Consider the following 26716-nt stretch of genomic DNA (forward strand, 5'->3'; position numbering starts at 1 on the left):
AAATATAAATTAAAAGAATATCTTATCTCAAAAACATTTTATTCTGTTGATGAATTTTTAAATTGTATTGATAATCATAACTTGTGTGTTAACATCTGAATTGTATATATATATATATGTATATATATATATATATATATATGTATATACATATACATATATATATGTATGTATGTATGTATGTATGTATATAATAGTTATGTTATGTGTATATTTGTGTGTTAATGTATAAAATATCTTTGTGTACGGACACCTTAATATTATATGTGTACAATACATGTATGCTCTATCCCTTTAATTGTGATATGTGTATATAATCATGATATTGTTTATAACTTTTATCTTACTATGTTATGGATTTATTTTCTATTTTTTATTGTATTGTATATACTGACATGTTCTACACCATTGAGCATTTGCTCATTCATGGTCGACGGAACGTAACTATAAATAAATAAATAAAATAAAAATAAAAAGAACTAAAGATTCTTTGTAGAATACCATAATTACTACAGAAGCATGATAGCTACCATATTTGCACTATAGTTACCGTAACAACTGAGATGTATATTTACCGTGATAGTAATGTATTATTTATTTATAACATATTAAATTAAAGAACATTGTTAAAAAAAAAAGGATGTTAAACTTTGATATGTACGGTTGGCACATGTTGCTAAGAAATAATGCGATCTGAAAGAATGCAGTACTACTACGAAAAGTGAAAATGGTACTCGTGGATTTTTAGGTTATGGCAGTCTCTTTCGTTTTTCAGTAATATCGGCCGAAAATTAACGAGCGTACTGTATCGGAAGACGGCAGAAATGCCGATTCAACTAAATATTGGCAAAATCGGCTTCTTCAATACAGCTCTACATTTAATGACATGAGTAAACATATTTCAGACTTCAGGATATTGAAAAAGACTTTAATTTCCATGTAGGTTTATTGTGTGTATGTTTTTTTTGCAAGTGTAAATTGAATGAAGTAAGATGTTTTTATTTTTATAACTTTCAATTGATTAAAATTTAATGACCAGTTACAGATATTTATGACACTAATTTTGAGGTTAAGCAATTTTACTAAAGCATTCCAGCCAAGCAGGTTGCCAGCGAGAGACGCTTCTCTTTTGCTGGAAACACTATCTCCAATCGTAGAGCTAATTTAACTCCTGAACGTGCAGAACAAATTATTGTTCTGAATGATAGATTAAAGAACAGAATTTAATACTCTGTGACAATCTCTCTCAGAATTATTGTGCTGAAAAGTGGAAATGTTGAAACAATGTGAATGTACTTTTCAAACAACATGATTTTTGGTGCTAAGTTTGTTGAAGCTCAGTAAGGACTCCAGAAAAATTGACAAGGGTGAAATTTTTCCAAAGATATGTTACATTTACACAAACATATACTTGGTTATGTTAGTTGGATGATATCAGTTACTAATGAACCAATGGAAACAGGTAAGATTCAATGAAAAAAAATGTTATTTTTTTTCTAGCAGTGCAAAATGTAAACACACTCTGTAAATAGTTACCCAAAATTAATAAGCCCACTTCATTTTAATACTTTATTCAAACATGATATTAAGTTTAAGATAAAAATAATTTCCCAAAAGTGTAACTGTACCACAAAAGCTCGAGCTCGGCTCGAAGTAAAATTCTTAGGCTCGCAGACCTCTAGCTTATTTATAGAAAAAATCCTAACCGCTAATCTGTACTAAAACTGAAATTTCTCAAGAAAAAATTGTTGTCTTTATATACACTTATACCAGAAATGTACCAAACTACATGTGATAAAGTCAAGGGACTTTTAGTGCAAGCAGAATACATCTCACTTACATTAGATATGTGGACATCATTTATTAAAAGATTCGGGTTTGGGTTCGAGATTCGGCAATTCCAGTCGAGGATTCGAGTTAGGATTCGGATTCGAGGAAATCAGGATTCGCCCCATCCCTAATTTATGCAGTATCATACTGGTGCATTAAAAAAATTTATAAGTTTTTTTTGAAAAACAAATAATAAAAACTTTGGAAATTAATTACCAAAAGCAAAATATATTTTTCCCTTGTAATTTTTAATTACAATAACTCTCAAAACTGCAGTTGCATATTATATTCTAAGAGTTTTAGACACACAATCTAACATGGTACTTTCAATATTCACTGTTCATTGAGTTGTGTGTGTATTGTATTTTCTGTATTCGCTATTACAAACATGCAATACACATTCAAAAATAAATTAATTTTTTGTTTAAAATACAATGTCTTATTTCCGAGTGAAAACATTGTAAAAAACCTTTTACTTTCTTTAATTTATTTTTTTTGTCATACAGTTTAAGGTTTATCTTAATTTTTTTTTTGTTTTATTGTTGATTAGTTTTAAAACTGATCGGGTATGAATTTAAAGTGTTAAAATATAAATATTTCAATAATAAAAAAATCTTATTTCTCTGTGGAAGTCAATACAGGGATGTACGTTTATGTGTCTCATGAATTTGCATATTAAGTAGTTTTGTATTGTACTGATTTTTGACTGATGAGTAAACAGGTTTTTTTTTGAGCCAGTTCACAATTAGGTATTTGTTATTTTTACTTATATCCACCCTCCTGGGTAATCATTTTAACTAAAACATCACCTGTTAAAGCATTACTACGTAGTATTTCATTTTCAAACTGGGTCTCAGTTTCTCTTAAACAGCTAAAAATAGGACCCATTGCATGCTGTACATAGGCCCATTTGACTATATTTTGACAACTATCTGTACTTGTATTTCATTTCACCAGGAACATACTTCAGTGTAAAAATATTAATAAGTCTGTCATCACTCATTAGTAGAAGACAACCACAACACACTTTTGTGTATGTCAGTCACTGCAATGTTTAGCTAAATTGTAATGACAATTTTAGGTTTATTTTTATGTTAAATTAATTACTTGTTCTGCACTTGTGGGGTATTGTTTATTTTCAACCACAACCTTCTCTGTTTTAACTACTACAGTTTTATCATTAAAGGTGACCACATTTTCTTGTAAGCATGACCTCACCAGGTCTGGTAGTTTGCTAATTTTGACCAATACAACAGCTGTATCTACATAGCTGATTTCACAAGAGACTTGTAATTACAATTTTTACACAATCTAGCAGGGTAGCTCAGGAGCAATCTTTGAGCATATTTTGAATGTTTAAAACAAAGTTGCTGTATTGTCCATTGTCAAGCTATAGCAAGTTATTTGTGGTAATTGTAGTTTTAATTGTTGTAATTATATTTTTACATACAATTTTAATAAAGCACTTGTAGTACTACTAAGGCTGTTTTTTTTTAAATTTGTGAATAAAATTAAACTTTTACATGACATTATAACATTAAATGTATTAGTTTAAAAAAATTCTTCAGAGTGGAAATTTTTTCAAGGCCAAACTCAATTTTGCAGTTTCTGTATGGACTGCTTCAAGTATAAATGAGTGCTAGTTAAACGTTTCAGTTACTGTTTTAATTTGCAAAATGTAAATATTTTTAGCTGTATGAAATTCATTGTAAACTTTGCTTCTGTTTTGTATTTCTTTATTTTATTTTTGTTTTATAGATACACTTAGAATTTTATTACTGAAGGAATAAAAATTGCTGGTTTTGAAAACTAATTACATATTAAATTTAGTCCAATCTAGAAAACAAATATTTCCACTGCCTGTATTCTCACAGTTTAGAACTTGACCAAAATTTTCTGTATCTCACTATTGTGTAATGTAGTGTTAGGCTGATTTTTAAAAGATAACATAAGACTGAATTGTTAGAGTCCCGATTTTATGGTGTTATTATTTGATCAATTTCGTTTTAAAAATATGAGATTTCGGTGTTATCGGTTTTATTTTTAGTAAAAGTTAAAAACCATCGTTTATTAACTAAACTAAATAAAACCAGCATTTTATAACTTACAAGAAAAAGCAATATACAACAATACTCAATACAAAAACAGCAACTCAAAAAGATGTATTTTAAAATGTGTGAAAACTGTATGGCTAGACGCTAGAATACTGTTTCAGTGTCGCAAAGTACTAGTATACCATCCTTATTGGAACATGCTCCGAGATTTTTTCCGCCTAATCTAGGTTTCACGTCTTTGCATTGTATGTATCTATGGACTTTGTGAAGTGAAGAATCAAAACAAAGCACGGACATTGTAAATATAACCTGTATTTCATTTTCTAGTGGTCTAGAATGGAATTCAAAACATGCCGAGTTGATTCCAGCCATAATGATGCTACGGAAACCAGAAGTTTATGTTAAATAAATAATAACAGCTACTGAATGTTGCCTATTTTCGTGTTTTGTCGTGTGTTGACATGTTTTTTCGGTGTTTTGTCGCATGTCAATGTGTTTTTCGATGTTATTTCGTTTTATCGCAATTCACCATATAATCGGGACTCTATGAATTGTTATTATAAAAGAAGTATAAACAAGTTTTTATGTTAAATACCTTTTTAAAGTGAAATTAAAATCAAATAACAATTAGAGTCTCAAAATAAATCACATGTGATAATACCTTAAAAGTGATATCCAAACGGATCATAAAATAAATTTCTTAGAAAATTATTCTGTGATAAAATCTTATGAAGAATTTTTTACGTTTTCATCACACAAACCAGAAAAAAAATACATTGAGAGGTCTTAAATCTGGCATTCTATAGTTCAGTACATTCTGTGATCCAACACCAATTGAGTCGCTCATGTTTAGATTGTTTTAAGTGGATTCCAGCTGTTGACCTTTGCTTGCGTTAGTGTGTTGTTGGCATTTTTTTAGTTCACTTGGTTTATTGCTAATGGCAGTTTTCATTTCAGTAAAATGTTTCCTGTTTTTCAGTATGTTACATTTCACATTTGGTAGAAATGTTAAAGCTGTACTGACATTCTATAATCTGGCAAAATCACTAATCCGTCAAGGCCGCAGTCGCACATATCCTTGATTCAAGACCTTTCACTGTAGTTACATCTTTTGAGTGGAATACAAATCACAGAATGTAGATATCAATTATTTTTGCCCACAAATTTTTATTTTATCTGAATCCTCTGTGTTTCCGTAACGTACCTTCTCCTGCCCCGAGAACTGCCCAGGAATTTCTCCACCATGACTAACAGCTGCCTAACAATGAACAGAGCAAGTACAGACCGAGGTGCAGGATCAACACAGCAAACAACAGACACAATGCACTGATATCTCCTGGCAGACACACATGTTGAGACCTTATCAGCTCTTCACCATGACTGAGTGTAAGAACGTCTGTGTTTAGCTTAAATTTTTTCTTGCTTGAAAGATGTATATCTACATCTATTTATGGTATGTCTTTGTTCTGTCACAATATGTTTTACTGCAAAGACACAATAATCTTTGTAGAACATGTTACAGTTTTTCCAAAAGTTATAAAATATTACATAAAGCTTTTGTTAAAAAATAACAACATAATTTTATTCCTCCCTCTCAAATAAAAAAAATTATTATTTTTTTCTTTTGCTTGACATACTCTCAGCATTTTTTTATATTTATAACTGTACTGGAATGTTTTTATTAAAGTAATCAGGTTTAAACAGTTGTTATTTATTTAACTATGCACTCAAGGCCATGCCCAAACTAGTGTTCTCTCACCCTCATTTAATGTTTGAGCGTGAGCTGTCTCGTCCCAATCGAAGGGTGAGCGAGTGATGACGTTAACTCACTGCACAGTGACCCACTTCTAGGCAGCTTTCTTGGTTTTGAAAGTGGTCAGATTGTTGGTTTTAAAGATCTGCAGTTTCTGTTGTACGTGGAGAATTTTCATAACTCACCACTCTATCACCAGATGTTTTTAAAAACTCATTTGGTGGGAAATAATGCGTACAGGTCCTCAATGACTCTGAGTATAGTGAGAGTAGACACAGATTGAATTTTTTAGACCTCGAAATTCAAAAAGACCTACTCATCCTTACTTGATCAACTGTGAAATGATTTCCTCTGTCCTACTAGACCAAGATTTCATTATAGTGTATTGTACAAAATGACACTTCTCATTTATAACAGTATGTATTTTTTTTAGTTAAAAAAATTAGTTTTTATAAAATGTGCATTTGAATGTAAATAACCATGAATCTGTATATTGTCTTGATTGCGTTATCTGTGATTTCTCAGTATGCAATTACTGAAGATAATCAGTTGTCTCCTGTAGAACTATGATGAACTTTTTAAAAATAAATTAGAAAACTTAGACAAATGCAAATAAGTAGAAATATTTTTCCTCCAAGAACTGAAATTAGTAGATTTCTTATATCTCACTGTGTGTTGGTTGGCAAATTTTGTACAAAAAGCAAGAGGATGGTGTTACACTCTAGTTAAATAAAAAGAATGCAATTGCTTCATAAATATGGGTGTCTTCTCTCATCAGAACGGTCAGAATAAAATTAGAGGTGAAAGTTCAAACAATAGATACAAGTTGAAATGTACTCACAAAAAAAAACACACACAAACACACACAGCTAGAGACAGACATATACACTCACAGAGGAGAGACAGACACATGCACACACAGCCAGACACACACACACAAACACAAAATCAAGACTGATGTTGAAGTAGTGAAGAATATTATGTACGAATTGGCATGTTGAATAATGATCATCAAATTCAAAAACAAAATTGTGTTGTTTGATTTCTCAAAAAAAATAATATAAATGCACCATGGGGAACATTTTTGACACTAAAACACAATTATGATCTTTGTTTCACCATACACTAAGACAACGGTGTTGTTAGATACAGACAAATACTTACCTGTAATTTGTATTCATGTTCCTGTGTTGGTCCCAGCAGAGAGGAGTCCAGTTCCTGGGCACTGCAGTACTGCATAGAGGAGTGGGCACTGAACCATGCGGTCACTGATGTCTGTGATGTCCTCTTCTCCTTGTCGTACTTGATCACAGGGCAGAACCAGTGCCCCCACTGGATATCCTCAGGAATATATGACGTTCTTCCCTGCACCCTCTGATCTGTCAAGTTCATTATGCCTTCCAAGATGACGATGATCTCGATCTTTGTTTTGCGCAGATCATGAGGTGACATGTTGTACAAGGAACTGTTTCTGTCGATGTTGTGTACAATCTGCTCAGGCTAGAGAAGAAAGAACTGTGTCTTCATCTGACTGGGTTTCTTCCTCTGGTTTTGCACAAACGACATTAAAATATTGTCATTTCCAAAACATTCTTGTAATTCATTCAACTTAAACGAAGGTTCAAGTTGCTGCAATGATGATCTATCTTTTCGAAGCCTGTTAATCAACTTCCGCTGTCTGCTGATCGTTTTTTGGGCTTGTCTCAATCTCTGCTGCATGGTTTTCATTTGATATTCAACACTTATCCTGCTTCTTTTCGGAATCCTAGCATCAGGAAGAACACTGTCTGAAAAAAGAAATAAAAAACTTGGAGAGCTGTATATCTTTGTAGTCACATGAAAAAGCATGATTCATTCAATAATGCAACTTCTACTTGAGTTGATACAACACGTAATGTAATTATGTATAATCATTTAATCATTGGGATTAATTTTAAAGAATTATGTATATTCTTTATGAGTGTTGCAACTGTAATGGTACTTGACATATAAATACTTAGCAAACACTGATACTATAATTAATATTTAAAATGCTGCAAAAAAGGGTTGCAGCTACTGTCAAGAAAACAATAGGGTGACGACAACGAAATGAGGGCAATCTCTCATTGAAATCAGTTTCGGCTGTGCCATAAAAGCAAACTTAGGGTCTACCAATTTATGTCAATTAATTGACTTTACAGGTAATGATTAAAATAATCTTACACTGTTCGTTAACGAGAAAATACCATTTTTCACATGTACCTACCCTAATCCGACATCTACTTAAAATGGTAATATGGGGAAAATACTGGTTCAAATGATATTCTCCTCCACAAAATGATTAGAAAACATGTCAGCAAGTTATTAAATGCTTTTAGGGACATTGGGAAATAATTGAAAAAAGTTTGAGTATTCAACATTTATAATTCAGAGACCATATATAATAGCCTATGAGGCTATGAAGTTTCATTTTAAGATTAGTAGGAAGAAATACACTTAAGACTAATACCGGACAACTCTATACTAACAACACAGCTGAGAGTGCGAAAAATAACCTATCGACAAAAGGTGTACATAACTACAAAACCATTTTATAGATAATTTTACAAATGCTATATAATATTATTTGGTGTCAAACATATTAACTTCTTTTTAAAAACTATAGAACTGGAGGCTTATATCTCCCATAAAACTGTATAAAGATTTGAAAAAGGTTTTTCCAAGAGAAAAGAAAGTTAATTTTTGTTGCCCTAATGTTGGAACCACATGTATTAAACATTTGCATTATTCATACTGGGCATACCGTTTGCCATCTACCGGACTGATGTGACAACAACGCCAGGCTTTCACACAAAATTCTTGAAGCTGTCCTGCATTAGTGTCTAGTGTATTTGGTAAGATATTGTGATCGTAATCTCAATCATTAAACAGAAAAATAATACTGAATGGTTTAGGAAAATATTTAATGTATGTTGTTACTTATTGGAAGTAACTGAGATAAATTAACATAAAGTTGATCTGCCTGCTAAATTTATTTTATGTTTAATACTGAATGTTACATTAAAATATTCTTAGTGGTTTAACAGAAGTTAACATTTTTAACCGTTGTGAGGTTACGTTAGCTACATTAAAAATAAAGAAAATAATGTGGATGGTTGGTTAGGTTAAATGCAATAAAAATACTATAAAAAAGACCTATTGTCAATGTCTGTTGAGTCACACAGAGTTGTTATTCAGTTTGTTTTGAAAGACAAGTGGCCTTTGGAGTTAGGTTTTTGTTTTTTGTTTTGTTTTGTTTTGAGTAGTTGTGATCTTGGGGAGAAATGGTGGCAAATGTATTTTGGTGCATTAAAACATGAAATTCAATAACGAGTTCTGATGTTACGTAATTATTTTAGCATTAAATGTGCGATTCCGACTTCTAACAGCTTACTTCATGGAACATTTATTGGTCCTCCGGGCCGGATTTGGGAAAGATCTGGCATTTGAAATTCTGTGAAGACTCGTTGAGAATCGGAAAACAATGGAGAAACTCTTGGCGAAGAAAAGGGTTATGAAATCAAACATTACTCGTGCAGAGAATGCAGTTGATAAACTTACGAGTGGCGACACGAGCGGAGCATTAGTACACCAAAAACGAGTTCAGTTAATGTTAGACGAAGTTGATAAATTATTAGTGGATTTCAGCATTGCATTAAACACAGAAGAGTATACAGCGCATGAAGACGATCTCGGAGAAGCACAAGATCGACTTACGACCTTACTTGTCAAGATCCATGAAGTCGGGTCAGAAAAGTGCGAAATTTCGTCGTCTAAAAGTGACATCGGAAGTGAGGTTAGACTGCCCAAGTTACAGTTGCCAGTGTTCGGGGGCAGCCTACAGGACTGGATACCCTTTAGGGACTTGTTTGAATCCGCTGTTCATAATAATAAGAACCTTTCAGGAGCCCAGAAACTACAATATCTCAAGGGGTTATTGCAAGGTGATGCAGCTGTATTATTGAAGTCTATTCCTATCAGCAGTGCCAACTATCTTGAAGCCTGGAATATATTAACTACGAGGTATGAAAACAAGCGCGAATTGGTGGATGCAACCTTAAAACGTCTGTTTTCACAACCAACCATTCAGCAGGAGTCTGTAAGCATGCTGCGTCGTATGTTGGACAGCGTTGTTGAATGCACAAGATTACTTAAAGTTCTGGGACAGCCAGTTGAGCACTGGGATGCTGTACTTGTGTTTGTTGTGACGGAAAAGTTAGATAGTGATTCCAGAAAAGATTGGCAACTATCGTTAACCAGTAATGAAGTGCCAACATTTGAAAAACTTGTGCAGTTTCTGGAACATAGAACCAGAGCATTATCTGCAGCAACTAGCTTGAAATCAAAAAGTGTTGTTGGCACAACCAATAGAATTCAGGCCAGTAGAAATGTTTCAGTTTTGTATGGTTCCACACAAGAGCATACTTGTGTAAAATGTACTGGAATCCATGCACTGTACAAGTGTCCTGAGTTTTTGGCAGCCTCAGTTCAAGAGAGATATGCATTTGTTAAAAACAAATGGTTATGTTTCAACTGCCTGAGTTCTACTCACATGTCACGACAGTGTCACTCGTCAAAATGTAGGGTGTGTCAAGGACACCACAATACATTGCTGCATGAAGAACCAGTATCAGAAGATGTTACCGAACTTACCCAAGGAGAGGTGTCATCACATCATTCAGTGCAGTCATTTCCTTCGAAGGTGTTGTTGTCAACTGCATTAGTCCAGGTTCAGGATTGTAGAGGGTAATTTAATCACATGTAGAGCCTTACTGGACTCTGGTTCAGAAGCAAGTTTTATAACTGAGGACTGTGTGCAACTGCTTGGGTTAAAGAAGCAGCAGTTGAATGTTACAGTGTCGGGTTTAGCATCCAACAGCATTGGTAAAGTCTCTAGCCTTGTTCAACTGAATCTCCAGCCTAACGCTGGTGGTACATCACACCTCTGTGTAAATGCTCTTGTGATGTCAAAATTGACAAGCTGCCTCCCAAGAGAGAGTATTATTCCTAAGGCCTCTTGGTCCCACATCAAGGGACTGAGATTAGCAGACCCCACGTACAATATTCCGAGGAAAGTGGACATTCTTCTTGGTGGGGATATTTTCCCACTTTTACTTAGATCAGGGCGATGCACAGGAGAAAAGGGGTCTCCAGTGGCCATTGAAACTGAACTTGGTTGGGTGCTCTCCGGTAGTATTCACAGTGACTCATTCCCATCGTCTTTGACTTCTCTGCATATTCATTGTGATGATGTGAACAGAGCTCTGCACAAGTTTTGGGAGTTAGAGGAAGTTCCCTTTGCCTCCACACTCACTGAGGAAGAATCCTTATGTGAGAATCACTTTGATGCCAATCACAAACGCAGGGAAGATGGTAGGTATGTGGTGCGATTGCCATTTCGAGAAGGTAAGCTGGAGTTAGGAGAGTCGCGGTCAATGGCGGTGTCACGAATGTGCAGGATAGAGCATCAGCTACAGCAACAACCAACCAAGCATAAACAGTATGTAGAATTTATGGATGAGTACATTGCCTTAGGTCACATGGAGCCAATTCCACCAAACGAACTGCCGAAGCCGAATCATGACATGTGCTACATCCCTCACATTCCAGTGTATAAGGAGAGTAGCACGACTACCAAATTAAGAGTCGTGTTCGATGCTTCAACAAAGACTTCTTCAGGTGTTTCCTTAAGGCTAAGATCCTGAGTTTCTCGCGAGCGGGCAAAGACACGCGTAGTTATCTTTGTCCTCAACAGAGCGCACTAGCAGTACGGTTGAACGATGTAGCGACGCGCGGAAAAAAGAAGGGGGGTGAGAAAGAGGACGCTGTTCTCAGAATTCTTATCGCCCAGTGGGGTGTCATGTTTACGACCGGTCCTGATGAGGGGGGTGGGGGAAGGGTGTACTCTGTCTTGGCGAGCATTTAGATTTCCAATCCCTTTGCCGCTCTGTCCCTTTCCCGCACACCCACTCAAGACTACTCGATCCTCAACAAAGCGCAAGAGAATAAATATTACTATTTTTTGTACATTTCAGTTAGAAACCCGTACGTAACCGAGTGAAACCCAAGGTAATTTTAATAAATATTAATTTGGTGCACTACACATATACAATATACAACTTGATGTTTTACTGCGGTGATTATGTGGCCAACACTATCAGATTTGGTCTCTTTTGCAAGAACGCTCGTTCACAGCTAACCACTACATTCAAATAAGTTGGCCAGTAATGTAGTTTTCATGCCCCTGTAAAAAAAAAAATAATACTTTTTAACTGTGTACTACAAAGGTTTTGCGCTTCTACAAATTTTCTTTCTTTACACATTTTGTCACAGGTGTGTGCATATGTGTATTACACAAACAGTTGAACGTTGACCATCTAATAGCATGACGTTATGTTGCAAAGCGGTATTATTTGCTATATTTGATATCTGATTAGGACTATTTTTCTGTGCAACTATATATATATATATATATATATATATATATATATATATATATATGCGAACTTTTTATACTATCGGAGAATTTTTTGTAGCTGAATATCTGTCTTCAAAATATTGCGGATTATTGCATTAATTTTAGTGTTTTAAATGTATTATGATTTTATGTATGTATACATGAGGCTAGAGCTAGATAAAAGTTTTTGTTTGCTTTTTAGCTGACCTGCAGCTTGTGGCTTTTGATTACACTTCCTTTTTTATATGTGATGTTTAAAAACGATGTTATTAGTAAATGTCCTGGCATTCGTACTTCTTGTAAAAAAACGTAATCATATTTTCGAAAATTAAGCTATCATTTAGTAATTTATTATTGCAATATATATACTTATGTATGCTAGTCGCGTCTGGCGAAATGAGGAGCTCCTTCACGCTATCCCTACTGGTGACGTCAAGCATCACTGGTAGTTCGTATTTTATGTATGAACTGTAAGTCAAAGAGGCTCGAAATAAACATCAGTTGTAACTAATAATAATTATTATTTCTGAAAGGTCCTCATACTCGAAGAATCGCCTTCTCTACGCAATCAAACGTGTTTTAAAATATCAAAGGAGTAGGCTACACGTCATAGGTTGTATAAGAATATTTCGGAGGGAGCTAACCAAGGATATTTTATCGTGCATACAGATAAAGTGATATTTTAAGAGTAGTAACCCCCCCCCCCCCCCCAACACCACCACCAACTGATGGATTTATTGACACATCCGTACATAAAAAAACACTGCTCGAGAATCTGCACCTGAATCGTCTTAGTGGAGTAAAGGTGTACATAAATTACAATCACTGAGGTTATACAGAAGTTAATCAACCAGAGTAAGTGATTAGAAGCAAGGAATACTAATGCAATAAATATACCATTGATATAATTTAATGATAATTTTTACTCACGTTTTAGAAGTTGATATTGCTGAATAGCAAATTTACATTTTAAAATATTGTAACAATGAAAAATTGCGAACCAATAAATATTTTTTGCCTAGTGTATCATTTGTTTATGTCTTAAAACAAATGGAAACTAGATATTATAAGTACGAAATATTTGTAAGTAATAAAAATTTGCATAATAAAATACTTACATTCATACAAAATACAAATATTTTTCTTAGATATACAAGTATAACTACAATTTCATTTTCGGCTAACGAACATATAGTTAAGCTTTGGGCCTTGATAATAATACATAATTACATTTTCACTTTTCACCAAAAGTACACGAGGCACAACAGTCAACAAATCTTAAAACACAATAAAAATATACCCGGTGTACATTATATTTTAATACAAACACCAATACAATACTAATTTTAACTGAACATTTTTTGGAGATATGCATAATTTTATTAAAATTAATCAGAAAGTAATGCAGTTACATGTTTGCAACCTTGCCTTTGACGAATCCGGATAGGTTCAATGTTTAGCCAGCCGAAAAGGATGTTTAGATTTTATTTTTAAACGCATGTGAAATTAGTCTTTTTTTTTTTTTTTAACACTTCATCGCTGTCACGTGAATTTACGGCAACTTACATTATTATTGTACTTTTGTTTCGTAGTAACGATCGGTAGGCTAAATATGTACATGTGTTTGTTGAAACTTCGTTTTAAACATCCATAAATTAATTTTGTCAATTTATTTATTGATACCAGTAAAATACAAAATAAATGATATTTATTTTACGACCTCTTAAATGATTTAAATGATATATAAAATATGACCAAACATTTTTCAAATGAAGACGTATTTTCAACTTGAAGGACGCGAGAATTACACAGATTCATTTACTTGCGTATTGCATAGCATACTTCACGTCCATTTCTGACAGTCTTGCGAAGTCACTTCCAAAGTATGTACAAGTATATTCTTCAGACGAATTCGGACATGGCATTATAATCTTCCATTATATGTAGAAGACGTGTTCTTACATTTGCTTGGAGTTAAAAAATTATTATTTTTTGAAATAATAAAGGCAATTTTAAAGTTTAACTCCATTGCAGAAACACTTACGCAATATATTTGGTGGTTCTCTGCAAGTGTATTTTGTGTTTTATTCTAGTTCGATAATGAAGTCAATCTGAATTTATTGCCTTTATTTCAGATTTGTTTATACATTAGATCATTAGATGTATATAAATATAAAAAAAATTATGTAACAGGATGAATCTTAAATGGTTTGAACAGTTGTTGGTTTGTTCATTAAAAGCCTTTCTTTTTTACTGTTCAAGTTGGATTTCTTTATAACTAAAAAAAATTATCACGTAACTAAAAAAATGAATAAAAGAGCAAACTTCTGTTCGTATGTAGGTGTTAATTTTGCTACCGTTTAAATCATGAAAATAATGTAATACAATTTGTTCGATAAGTAGATTTAGAAGTAAGGCTACATATTTCAGTCGTTACCATGGTACGACTTCCGGAAAATTTTTACATATATATATATTTTTTACAGAAGGTACCGGAGCGCAGAAAGGAATTCTATTGTTTGTGAGAGTTCTCTGTTGGCAGTAACACCTATGCTATACGTTTGATGTTCTGTTTCCGACTCATCGTTAAAACTAAATTTTACAGACTGATTATTATCCTTTGATTTAAAATCTAAGTTATTTACAGTGTTTAAATATGCTTTCTTGCGTTTAAGAATATTTTGTTTTGGTTGTATGATGTTTGAGTCACCCGCAAAGATAATGAGATAGTTATTTTATACTGCCTCTTTCGCGTTTTTTTTTTTTTAATTTTAGTCTTTCTTAACAGTGGGGAATCAATTATACAGGCTGTGCTAAATAGATAGATTATGTTTATATCATTATACAATCAAGGCCTTAGATGCTTTATAAAAAAAACTCAAGTGTTTCATAATCAGTTGCCGTGTATAGATTTATTTTGTAGAAAATAAGCAGTATGTATTTTAGTGCTTAGAGTTGATGTAAAAGCATGTATTAAATTTGAAAGTATTTTGTACTTTTCATACTTAAAATTATCATACAATGTTAAAATATTTTTCGATATAAATAAGGACACCTGTATTTCGCGAATACATCTCGTGTCAGGCTATTTCACACATAACTATAGCTTTTTTCTTAGAGGTTTGGCGAATTGCGGGCGTGCAGTAGTACGGTAACTACGTCCTATTGGCCCCGTCAAGTGCGGGAAAACTGCCTTCACCGACCACAGCTAATAATTACAAGAAAAATCCACAGTGTTTTGTAAAATACCTTGACACGAAATGTATTCGCGAAATACAGGTGTCCCTAGATATAAGACGTAATTGCCCTCGGACGATAATTTTCTTTACTGGTATTATCGGTAAATATTTACTTGGGCGGTATTTCCGAAAAAAAAATGTTAAAAATCCGAAAATACCTTTATTTTATGCTCTTCAACTTCCTCTTTTCATTAAAAGTGGCGGAGGTAAGAAATTCCAAATACTTTAGGAGATATCGAATTTTTAAATTTCATCATATGTAGTTGAGCGGTATTTGCAAAAAAAAATGTTAAAAATCCGAAAATACCTTTATCATATGCTCTTCAACTTCCTCTTTTCATTAAAAGCGGCGGAGATAAGAAATTCCAAATACTTTAGGAGATATCGAATTTTTTATTTTTGCAATACAAGACCTGTGGAAACATTCGAGCGGCGCCATTTTTGTTATTTTTCCGTGTTCGTGAATACGTGAATCGTGAATGCGTAATTAATAAAATGGTTGATTAGGTCAGGTCAGTTACATTATTAATACTTTCAAACAAAGCCGACATTAAAAATTATTTTGTGAATTAATTTTAATGGCTGTTTAGTTTTAAAATATTTATAATGTAACTGACCTGACCAAACAAACCCGGACAGAGGGTGAACAGTAAACTAAAATGGTCGATTAGGTCAGGTCAGTTACATTATAAATACTTTCAAACTAAGGTGATATTAAAAATAATGTGAATTAATTTTAATTATTCTTTAGTTTTAATTATTTATAATGTAACTGACCTTACCTAACAAACCCGTAACAAAGGATGTACAGTAACAACTCACGTAAATTTTTTTGTTACTTATTACTTGCGCAACAATATCAAAATAACAAATAAGACTTTAAAATTAGAAACGTTAAAAACTCACCTAAGTTGGAGGCGGTAATTAAACACCGTTTTAAACAATAATTGAACTAAATAATCACGTATTAGTTCATTTGAATTCTGGCCTATCACGAACAATCACGTGACATCATTATCCAATAAAAAAAGATACTCGTACGTAAACAAGAAACAATGGTGCACCCACGCCACAGGAATGCGCTGGTTTTGTGCTGAAATTTAAAAATTCGATATCTCCTAAAGTATTTGGAATTTCTAATCTCCGCCGCTTTTAATGAAAAGAGGAAGTTGAAGAGCATATAATAAAGGTATTTTCGGATTTTTAACATTTTTTTTTCGCAAATACCGCTCAACTACATATGAAGAAATTTAAAAATTCGTTATCTCCTAAAGTATTTCGAATTTCTAATCTCCGCCGCTTTTAATGAAAAGAGGAAGTTGAAGAGCATAAAATAAAGGTATTTTCGGATTTTTAACATTTTTTTTCGGAAATACCGCCCAAGTAAATAAATACCGTATTATCACCTTTTTTATGCAGGAGAATAGTTTTTTTAGTCTTGTGATACTCATTCTGAAAGAATTCCAATAATGGAATATGTGTTTATTATAATAAATGGAGAAGTGTATATACTATTGGCAAATGGGTCATTAAAAATATGAAAAGAAATTATAAAAAATTACAATTACTCTACTGCACATAAATCACAGATTTTAAAAATCCAAAATTACAATAACATTCAAAGGTAAATCTGTATTGTACGGATTAGCGCCAAAAAAAATCGTACAAATATGAAATAACTTTCATTATATGCTCTTTTACGTCCTATTTTCAAAACTGCCTGCGGAGATTAAAAATTCCAATTACTTTTGGAGATATCGCCGTTCTTATTTTGCAATACAAGCCCTATGTAATCATTCAACAGACGCCATTTTATATTTTGCCGTGTGTGCGTGAATGCCTAAATAACAGAAATTTTCCATTAGGTAAGGTTAGTTACATGATAAATACTTCAAAATAAACGGAAATTAATAATAATATCAATTAATTTTACTTGTATAGTTTTAAGTATTTATAATGTAACTGACCTGACATAACAAAACGGGACAAAGGTAGATTAGGTCAGGTCAGCTACAGTATAAATACTTTGAATTTGAAACTGAACGGTCATTAAAAATAATAAAAATTAATTTTAATGGTTGTTTAGTTTTAAAGTATTTATAATGTAGCTGACCTGACCTAACAAACCGGGAAAAAGGATGAACAGTAGGAACTCACGTAATTTTCTTTTTACGTGATGTAGTCGTTCAACTACGTCGCGAAAAAAAAAAAAAAAATCATTCTTGTAAACAAGCAACAATGGTGAAACGCGGGAAGCCTACGATTCACTCATCCTTCTGGACATACCCGAATACTCACGTTGGCAAGCCTTTCAACAGACGAGAGGCGAACGCCCGATCGTGCATCTTCGGTTTTTTTTTTTTTTTTTGTTTATTGTAAATAAATATGCAACTCATGAAAACTAATGGTCAATTAGGTTGTTAGCTACATTATAAATACTTCAAAACATTGTGGATGGTTGATTTGGTTAGGATAGCTACATTAAAAATACTGTGAAATCATGTAAACGGTTTCCTAGCCCTGGATAGCTACATATTAAAATGTTATTTGCTAAGCAACCATAAAATGATTTTACAGTTTTTTTAATGTAGCTATACTTACCTAATATAACCAACCATATACAATGTTTTAAAGTATTTTTAATAACTTCTTGCTAATTTTAAGAAAAGAAGGCTTGCCAACGTGAGTATTCGGGTATGTCCAGAAAGATGTGTGAATCGTAGGCTTCCCGCTAAACGCCGCAGCAGTGCACAAAAGGAAATTAAAAAATTCAATATCTCCTAAAGTATTTGGAATTTCTGATCTCCGCCGGGTTTAATGAAAAGAGGAAGTTAAAGAGCACAGAATAAAGGTATTTTCGGATTTTTAAATTTTTTTTAAAAAAAATCGCCAAAAAATGAATATTAAAAAATTCGATATCTCCAAAAGTAATTGGAATTTTTTATCTCCGCAGGCGGTTCTGAAAAGAGGACGTAAGATAGCATATAATGAAAGTTATTTCATATTTGTACGATTTTTTTTGGCGCTAATCCGTACAATACAGATTTACCCATTCAAAATATTACAGAGCGTGCAATGTAGAAAACACGGACGCATGTTGTTGTCTAAATGAAATAAATATAATACAAGTATGCGGCTTTAAAAACCAAAGAAATAAAATGTTTCATAAATATTCAACGCTTATAATGGTACAACTATTACACTGATAGGACATAGTTTTTCTAGTAAGTAGCCTACATCATACAGGTTTCTAACCAGACACACACACACACACATATATACACCATAAGTCCATAACCAACTCTACGTAAACGTACAAACACGTTTACAAAAGAATTTGTTGCTCAGAATCCATGTAGTAGTAAATTTGGCTCGGCGTTCTAGCTAATAAAATATATATGAATAATCAATGTATTGTTATATTTGCCAGACAAGAACGATCAATTACAACTGCAATGGAATATTTTAAAACAATAAGTTAAATAATTCATAATTTACGTCTGTGCCGCAGAAGAAGTACGCAAACCACAAGACCAGAAGTCATAGAGTACGAAGTTAATTACTACTGCGGACTATAACATACCTACCTATACTCATTTGTACCACGTTTGATTCCCGGTCTAAACTCCCTAGCATTTGTTTGTTTAATCACTCTCACGATTTTTTTTTTTTTTTTTTAGATATTTAAAACATGGATTTTGTGTCTTAATCTTATTTATTACGTTAACTTCCTTTATTAAAATTTAAATATTTATGCAAGGGAAGATAAAAAAGAATTTACAATAGGTATTTACAGATAATATTTACAGATAATATTTACACTAAATTATATAGTCAAGTCATTTCAATGAAATAACGTTATTGATTATAACTCCAACACTATATGTACAAGAAAAAGAAATATAGAGAGAGTATAAACAATCTACATCTAAAGATAATATCGCCGTTAGATATAAATCAATACATATATATTTAAAAAATTGAAAATATTAAACTGCTAAATTCTTCAAAAGCCTTCATGTTTGACGATAATTTATTAAAGGCTCAGTTTACTTTTACGGAGGGAACATTAATTAATACTATATAGAACAAGTAAATTAAAGAGAAAAGTACTTTCTTAACTTGGCGTCTATTAGCTTATTTCCATTTCTTCGTGAACTTCATCTTCAAAACACAATAACTTACCGTCTCACACACTAGTTTTGTCAGTGACTGCTTTGAAGCGATTTTAATTCCCGCCAAAACTCCTCCGTGATAGTTGGGGCATCTAGCAACCAACCTACAAACTCATTTGTAAAGTTTGGGCCTGACATCTAGCGGCGGAAAGCTGAACTCACACATCATACGTTCGTTGGTTCAGCTACACGCGTCGGTTAAATCACAAGTTTTAAACTTAAGTAATTTAAATTCTGTGCATTATGTAAACACGTTCGTTTGGATGATTTATTCAGTATACTTCATTTAAGTTGTGTGCAAAGCAAAAACCGCGTACCGTATTTATAAATACCTTATTTTGAGTTTTAAAACTTTCTTAATTACAATTTAATAAGAAATAATGTTTTAAAAATATTTTTATCAATATATTTGCAATATTCAAAGCTTCATTTACCATACACCTAGATGCTTTTTTTTTAAATACAATACTTTTCGTGGCAGAATTAATTTCCCTGGTGGCTGCAAAACTACGGATCTTAGCCTTAAATGATGGGATGATGGTTGGACCCAAACTCCAAGAAGATTTGTGGTTCCTGCTAATACGATTCAGAAAGTACATAGTTCCGCTTGTTGCCGACATAGCCAAAATGTATCGTCAAATCTGGGTACATACACAGGACACTGAATTCCAGAGAATTGTGTGGAGACCTTCCCGCACCGAACCTATCCAAGACTATCGCCTGCTGACAGTAACATATGGTGAAAACTGTGCACCTTATCTTGCCATTCGATGTTTGAAACAGTTAGCCAAGGATGAACAAGATAACTTTCCGCTGGCAGCGCCAGTACTGATGAGCGACTTCTACGTTGATGATCTACTGTCTGGGGCAGACAGCATCCCAGAAGCGTTAAAGTTGCAGGAACAACTCAGATCCCTCTTAAGTCGTGGTGGGTTTCAGCTGAGGCAGTGGGCATCAAGTGCACCAGAAATCATCGATGCTGTACCCGTTGAGCTACGGAATTCTGCAGTATCTTGGGATTTCAATGAAGATAGTTCGGTTAAGACTCTAGGGCTTGAGTGGCATCCTACTCAGGATCAATTTGCATTTTCATGTTCATCCAAACCTAAGGAGACTATCTCTAAACGTCTTATATTATCTGAGATTTCCAAGTTGTTCGACCCATTAGGCTGGCTTTCACCTGTGACTGTTCGTGCCAAGATTTTGTTACAGTCTTTGTGGGGTCTCTCTCTGGATTGGGATGATCCTCTTCCTGAGAAACTGTGCGTAATCTGGAATCAGTTCATCAAAGAACTTCCTCTGTTGGACGTCTTCCGTATTGATAGGTGCCTCTTACTTCCTAACCCTGACAAATGTGAATTGATAGGGTTTTGTGATGCGTCAGAGATGGCTTACGCAGCTGTGGTGTATTTACGATCACATTACCAGGATGGCACAGTGTTAGTGCGACTAGTGACTGGCAAAACCAAGTTAGCACCACTCAAACAGATTTCCATCCCACGATTGGAACTTTGTGGGGCCTTGCTTCTGTCAAAGTTGTTAACTTCTGTGCAGCATGCATTATCATTGGAAGAAATTCACATTCAAGCATGGACAGATTCCACTATCGTGCTGGCATGGTTGGCAAGTTCTCCAAGACACTGGAAAACATTTGTGGTGAACAGGGTAGCAATAATCCAAAGCCTTGTGCCCTCAGATCAATGGTTCCATGTAAGCGGCGATGACAATCCTGCAGATTGTGCCTCCCGTGGGTTGTTGCCGAGTGAACTTTCTTCACACCCATTATGGGGGTCAGGTCCATCATGGTTGCAACACCCTGGTCCTTTGAGATCGAGTGAGAGAATTGAGCCTGATCAACCCCTAATGGAACAAGAGAGAAGAGTAACTGTGTTAAATGTGACCATCCACCCTGAAAATGCATTGCTGAATAGGTGGTCTTCCTTAAGTAAACTCCAACGGGTGACAGCATGGTGTTTGAGATTTGTTAACAACTGCAGGAAGCCACAAAATTACAGACTACTTAAGTCCTTAACTGTGAGTGAGCTTCAAGTAGCATTATTTCGTTGGGTGATCATTGTTCAGAAGGAAAGTTTCAGTGATGACATTCACTGTCTCACAAATGCCAGACCTCTTACTTCAAAGAGCCGCCTCGCCAGTCTTGCTCCATTTCTGGATAAAAATGGTGTAGTCAGGGTGGGCGGTCGAATTCAGAAATCATGTGTTCCAGAAGAGCAAAAACATCCTGTTGTGCTACCAGCCCATGGACAGCTGACCAAATTAGTGGTAATGCACGAACATCTGGTAAATCTTCATGCAGGACCTCAGTTGGTGCAAGCAGCCTTGCAGCAACGATTCTGGATTCTTCGTGCCAGAGATACTATCCGCCACATACTGAAGGCTTGTGTGACCTGTTGCTACCCAGATGATGGCTGACCTTCCAGCACCAAGAGTTCGGGTCTCACGTCCATTTTTCCATTGTGGGGTTGATTATGCAGGGCCATTCCAGCTTCGTAATAATTGTAAGGGGCACAGTAAAACTAAATTTAAGGGTTATGTAGCCCTATTTGTATGTTTTTCCACCAAGGCCATACACATGGAACTGGTGAGTGACCTGACGACATCAGCATTCATGGCCGCTCTCAAGCGTTTCATTGCTCGGCGTGGAAGACCCCTAGAGATTTTCAGTGATTGCGGAACGAACTTTGTTGGAGCGGCACGGGAGCTTAAGGAACTGTTTGTGATGGTCCAGTCACAGGAACTCCAACAGACAGTAAGCAACTATCTTGCTGGACAGGGTATTTCTTGGAGGTTTAATCCTCCTGCGGCCCCTCACCAAGGAGGGCTTTGGGAAGCGGGGGTGAAGAGCATGAAACATCACTTGTATCGCGTTGTGGGAAGTGCCAGTCTCACCTTTGAAGAATTTTACACGGTCCTGACTATGATTGAGGCCTGCCTCAACTCTAGACCGCTTACAGCACTTTCCAGTGATCCTAGTGACCTTTCCGCACTCACTCCAGGCCACTTTCTGATCGGAGACTCACTACTGGCGCTGCCACATCTTGAGGAACCAGATGTAAAACTCAACAATGTGGCCCGATGGAAAATGGTGCAAGAATAGTTCAACACTTTTGGAAACGCTGGTCTTCTGAATATCTGTCAAGACTTCAAAATCGACCAAAATGGTGGACGAAACAAGCCAACCTGCAGATTGGAGACATGGTTATTCTAAAGGAAGAGCACATGCCAGTCCATCTATGGAGGCTGGGTCGCATTACAAAGATCTTTCCTGGTACGGATAATTGTGTGCGTACAGTAGCTGTGCAAACTGTCTCCGGAGAAGTCAAGCGACCAGTTGTCAAGATTGTGCCTTTGCCATTCTAGTGTCATAAAGTAACTTATAGGTGGTGTATCTTGGAAAGATGGTATGACTGAAACAGTTACGTGATGTTTGGTTATTTTAAGTTGTCAATTGGAAATGACAAGGTGGGCGGAATGTTGAGTCGCACAGAGTTGTTATTCAGTTTGTTTTGAAAGACAAGTGGCCTTTGGCGTTAGGTTTTTGTTTTTTGTTTTGTTTTGTTTTGAGTAGTTGTGATCTTGGGGAGAAATGGTGGCAAATGTATTTTGGTGCATTAAAACATGAAATTCAATAACGAGTTCTGATGTTACGTATTTATTTTAGCATTAAATGTGCGATTCCGACTTCTAACAGCTTACTTCATGGAACAATGTCTCTAACCTAACTTACTGTCCACGCATTTCACAGCATTTTTAATGTATCAAACGTAACACACACTACCATTATCACAATATTACAATACTTTTAAAGAAATTAACTTAACCTAGCCCACCATCCACACTATTTCACAGTATTTTTAATGTAGGTAACACTAAAAATATTAGTAAACCATGTGGAATATGTTTAACCACCTTGCAGCAACAAAAAATATATTAATTAAGGAAACAAAAAAATTAATTTTGTTAATTTATCTCAGTATAAAGTAACTACTTTCAATATTTACAATGGACTGAGTTGACACATACCTGATGGGAATGATTCTTCAGTGGATGAACATGGAGTTTCTGGATTAGTAGTAAATAGTTTTCTTTTCTTTGGACTTTTTCGAGTGACAGTGTTAACTTTTGATCCAGGAAGCATCTGAGTTGGTACAGCACCTCTAACCAAACTGTGAATGTAACAGAAAATAAGTATTTATTTTATATAAAACGCAATGTAAGGTGGCATGATTAGTTAACTGTTTTATGACAAAAAGGTACAGATATAAGGTTTTACATAATTTTTTGACATCAATAGCTATAAATGGCAGCATGCACAATTTTTTTTTCTTTATTTATATAGTCTAAACAGCAAATTTCCATAAAAATCTATTTACCCTTGCGATGGCATCTAGGGATTGCGAAAATCCTCTAACTTGAAATGGTCAGAACATAAGTATGCGTCTTTTATGCACAGAGGCCAGACCATTCTATTTAAGAATTGCTGAGTTTGTGTGTTAATGAGCTGCTAGTGGATCACATGTTGGATGTGAATGTGTTATGTTTTACCGAACATCATCTACAATCTATTAACACTGTTCAAGTTCATATTAGTGGTTATAAGTTGGCTTCTCATTATAGTAGGTCTGACTACGCAAAGGGTGGAGTATGTATTTTTGTAAAGAGTACCCTTCAGTTCAATTGTATTGATCTTTCTAGCTACTGTGAAAGTAAAGTGATTGAATGTTGTGCGGTGCAATTTACTTTTGCATACAAATCTGTTATTATAGTGTGTGTATATAGAGCTCCTTCTGGCAATTTTCAGCTTTTTCTAAAAAAAACTAGAAAGTTTATTATCAGAATTGTTTTCATCTAATACAGATATTGTTATATGTGGAGATTTTAATGTAAATTATCTTGTTGATAGTAACAAAAGAACACAACTAAATCTTCTTATGAATTCTTTTAATCTGATCTCTGTTGTTAATTTTGCAACTAGGATTTGTGAAAATACTGAAACTGCTATCGACAATATTTTTATTGATAAATCTCAAAGTGATAAAATTATGGTAGCTTCTGTTGTGAATGGCATATCTGACCATGATGCTCAAGTTATATAATTACATCATAAATTAGTAAATAATTCTAATTGTATAAAAAATTCACGCAGACAAATAAATAAAGAAACCATTGAGCAATTTAAATTATTACTTGCAACTGAAACATGGGATTTCTTAGAAATAGTAAATGATGCCAACATTCAATTTAATTGTTTTCTTAACACTGTTTTAGTATTCTTTGAGACATGCTGCCGTGTAGTAACTGTAAACACGTCTCAGCGAAAGGTAAATTCATGGATAACTAACGAAATAAGAAATGATTGTAAAATTAAACGTAACCTATATACTACAGCTAGGGTATCTAATCTTGACAAAGACAAACTGCTATACAAACATTATAGTAAGATTCTTAATAAAAAAATCTTAGCAGCAAAAAGTAAATATTTTCATAAAATTATCTCTAATTCTTCTAACAAGATTGAATCTATATGGGATATTGTTAAAACAGAAGTATCGAGACATCCTAATAAAAATGATAAGATATCCCTAAAATTAAAAGAATCTACTATTGAAAACCCAGTTGATATTTCTAATGCTTTCAATAAACATTTTTTAAATGTTGCAAATCACTTAGTAACTAATCTTCAATCCTCTCACGACCCTTTAGAGTTTGTCCAAAATGCTTTTTCCAAAAAATTTCCTAAAATTCAATTTTCCCTTGTAGGCCTAACTCCTCATGAAATAAGTTTAATCATAAAAAACATGAAATCTAAAACTTCTCATGGTTATGATGAGCTTAGTAGTAAAATAATCAAGCAGTGTTCTGATCAATTATCTAAGCCTCTTAGTTTAATTTGCAATATCTGTTTAATTACAGGTACCTTCCCTGATAGGATGAAATACGCTGTAATTATTCCATTACATAAGAAAGGTGAGAAAACTAATATCGAAAACTATAGGCCAATTTCGTTATTGACTACATTTTCTAAGATCCTTGAAAAAGTCATCTATAGGAGATTACTTGATCACTTAGACCAATATCAAATATTAACATCATCACAGTTTGGCTTTAGGAAGAAAAAATCTATTGATGAAGCTATATTCAACCTTGTAAATACTATCCAAACAGCATTAGATAATAAACTTCATGTAGTTAGTATATTTTGTGACCTAGCAAAAGCCTTTGACTGTGTCAATCATAGTATATTGATTAAAAAATTGGATTTTTATGGTATTGTTGGTCAGCTTCAAAAACTTCTAATCTCATATTTATACTACAGACAACAAAGTGTAATGTTAGTGGATACCTGTTCCAATAAAAAGTTTGTCTCTCGCTCAGGTTGTATAGAGCATGGTGTGCCTCAAGGATCGGTATTAGGTCCCTTGCTCTTTCTTTTTTATGTTAATGACTTACCACATATGCTTGATGTAAGAGCTTCTGCTATTCTGTTTGCAGATGATACTAGTATCATAATACAAAACCTGTCTCGCACCCAGTTAATGGAGGAATCTGAAAATGTACTCAAACTAATGATTTCTTGGTTTAAGTCTAATAAATTAACTTTAAATTTTGATAAAACAAATTTTGTTAACTTCATAACAAGAAACCAAATGTATGAAGATATTAATATTTCTTGTTTAAATAAAAATCTACATCAGTCTCATTATGCGAAATTTCTGGGATTAATAATTGATGAAAAAATAAATTGGAAAAAGAACATAGAGGTATTATGTAATAAACTAACATCTGCATGTTTTGCTCTTCGCTGTATGGTTGGGAAAGTTGATGTTGAGGTTATGAAATTAATGTACTTCAGGTATTTTCACTCACTAATGCAATATGGTATAATTTCATGGGGAAATAGCTCGGAAGCTATTAAAGTCTTTATAATACAAAAAAAAGCCATAAGGATTATTTGTAATAGCAAGCAAAGAGATTCATGCAAACCACTTTTTAATAAACTATGTATTCTCCCATTGCCAAGTCAATATATCTTTTCAGTTTTAGTGTTTTTAAATAAAAATCTGAATATTTTTAAGCCAAATTCAGCAATACATCCATACGAAACTAAAAAATGTGATGACTTGCATATAACTCGGGCAAGAACTACTTTACAGCAGAAAGGCATGAAG

The 26716-nt window shown here is 34.0% G+C and overlaps 1 protein-coding gene across 4 annotated transcripts in view; it reads right to left on the reverse strand.

The window, feature by feature from the left end:
* The window catches only part of LOC134543991 (ATP-sensitive inward rectifier potassium channel 8-like), a 45598-nt gene extending 21953 nt beyond the window's left edge, over positions 1–23645 (reverse strand). Inside the window, exons 1-2 of one of the 4 annotated variants that reach the window (XM_063388439.1) lie at positions 23571–23645; positions 6802–7424 (exon numbers count right to left, since the gene is read on the reverse strand). In XM_063388439.1, the coding sequence (XP_063244509.1) occupies positions 6802–6818 (17 nt within the window). In that variant the 5' untranslated portion in view covers positions 6819–7424; positions 23571–23645. Of the gene's footprint in view, positions 1–5088; positions 6756–6801; positions 7425–17508; positions 17829–23570 lie in introns of those variants that run through there. The other 3 variants (XM_063388442.1, XM_063388441.1, XM_063388436.1) reach the window with 3 other exon arrangements.
* Positions 23646–26716: the final 3071 nt, after the last annotated feature.

The sequence above is a fragment of the Bacillus rossius genome, chromosome 1, assembly GCF_032445375.1.
Source record: "Bacillus rossius redtenbacheri isolate Brsri chromosome 1, Brsri_v3, whole genome shotgun sequence".
NCBI lineage: Eukaryota > Metazoa > Arthropoda > Insecta > Phasmatodea > Bacillidae > Bacillus > Bacillus rossius.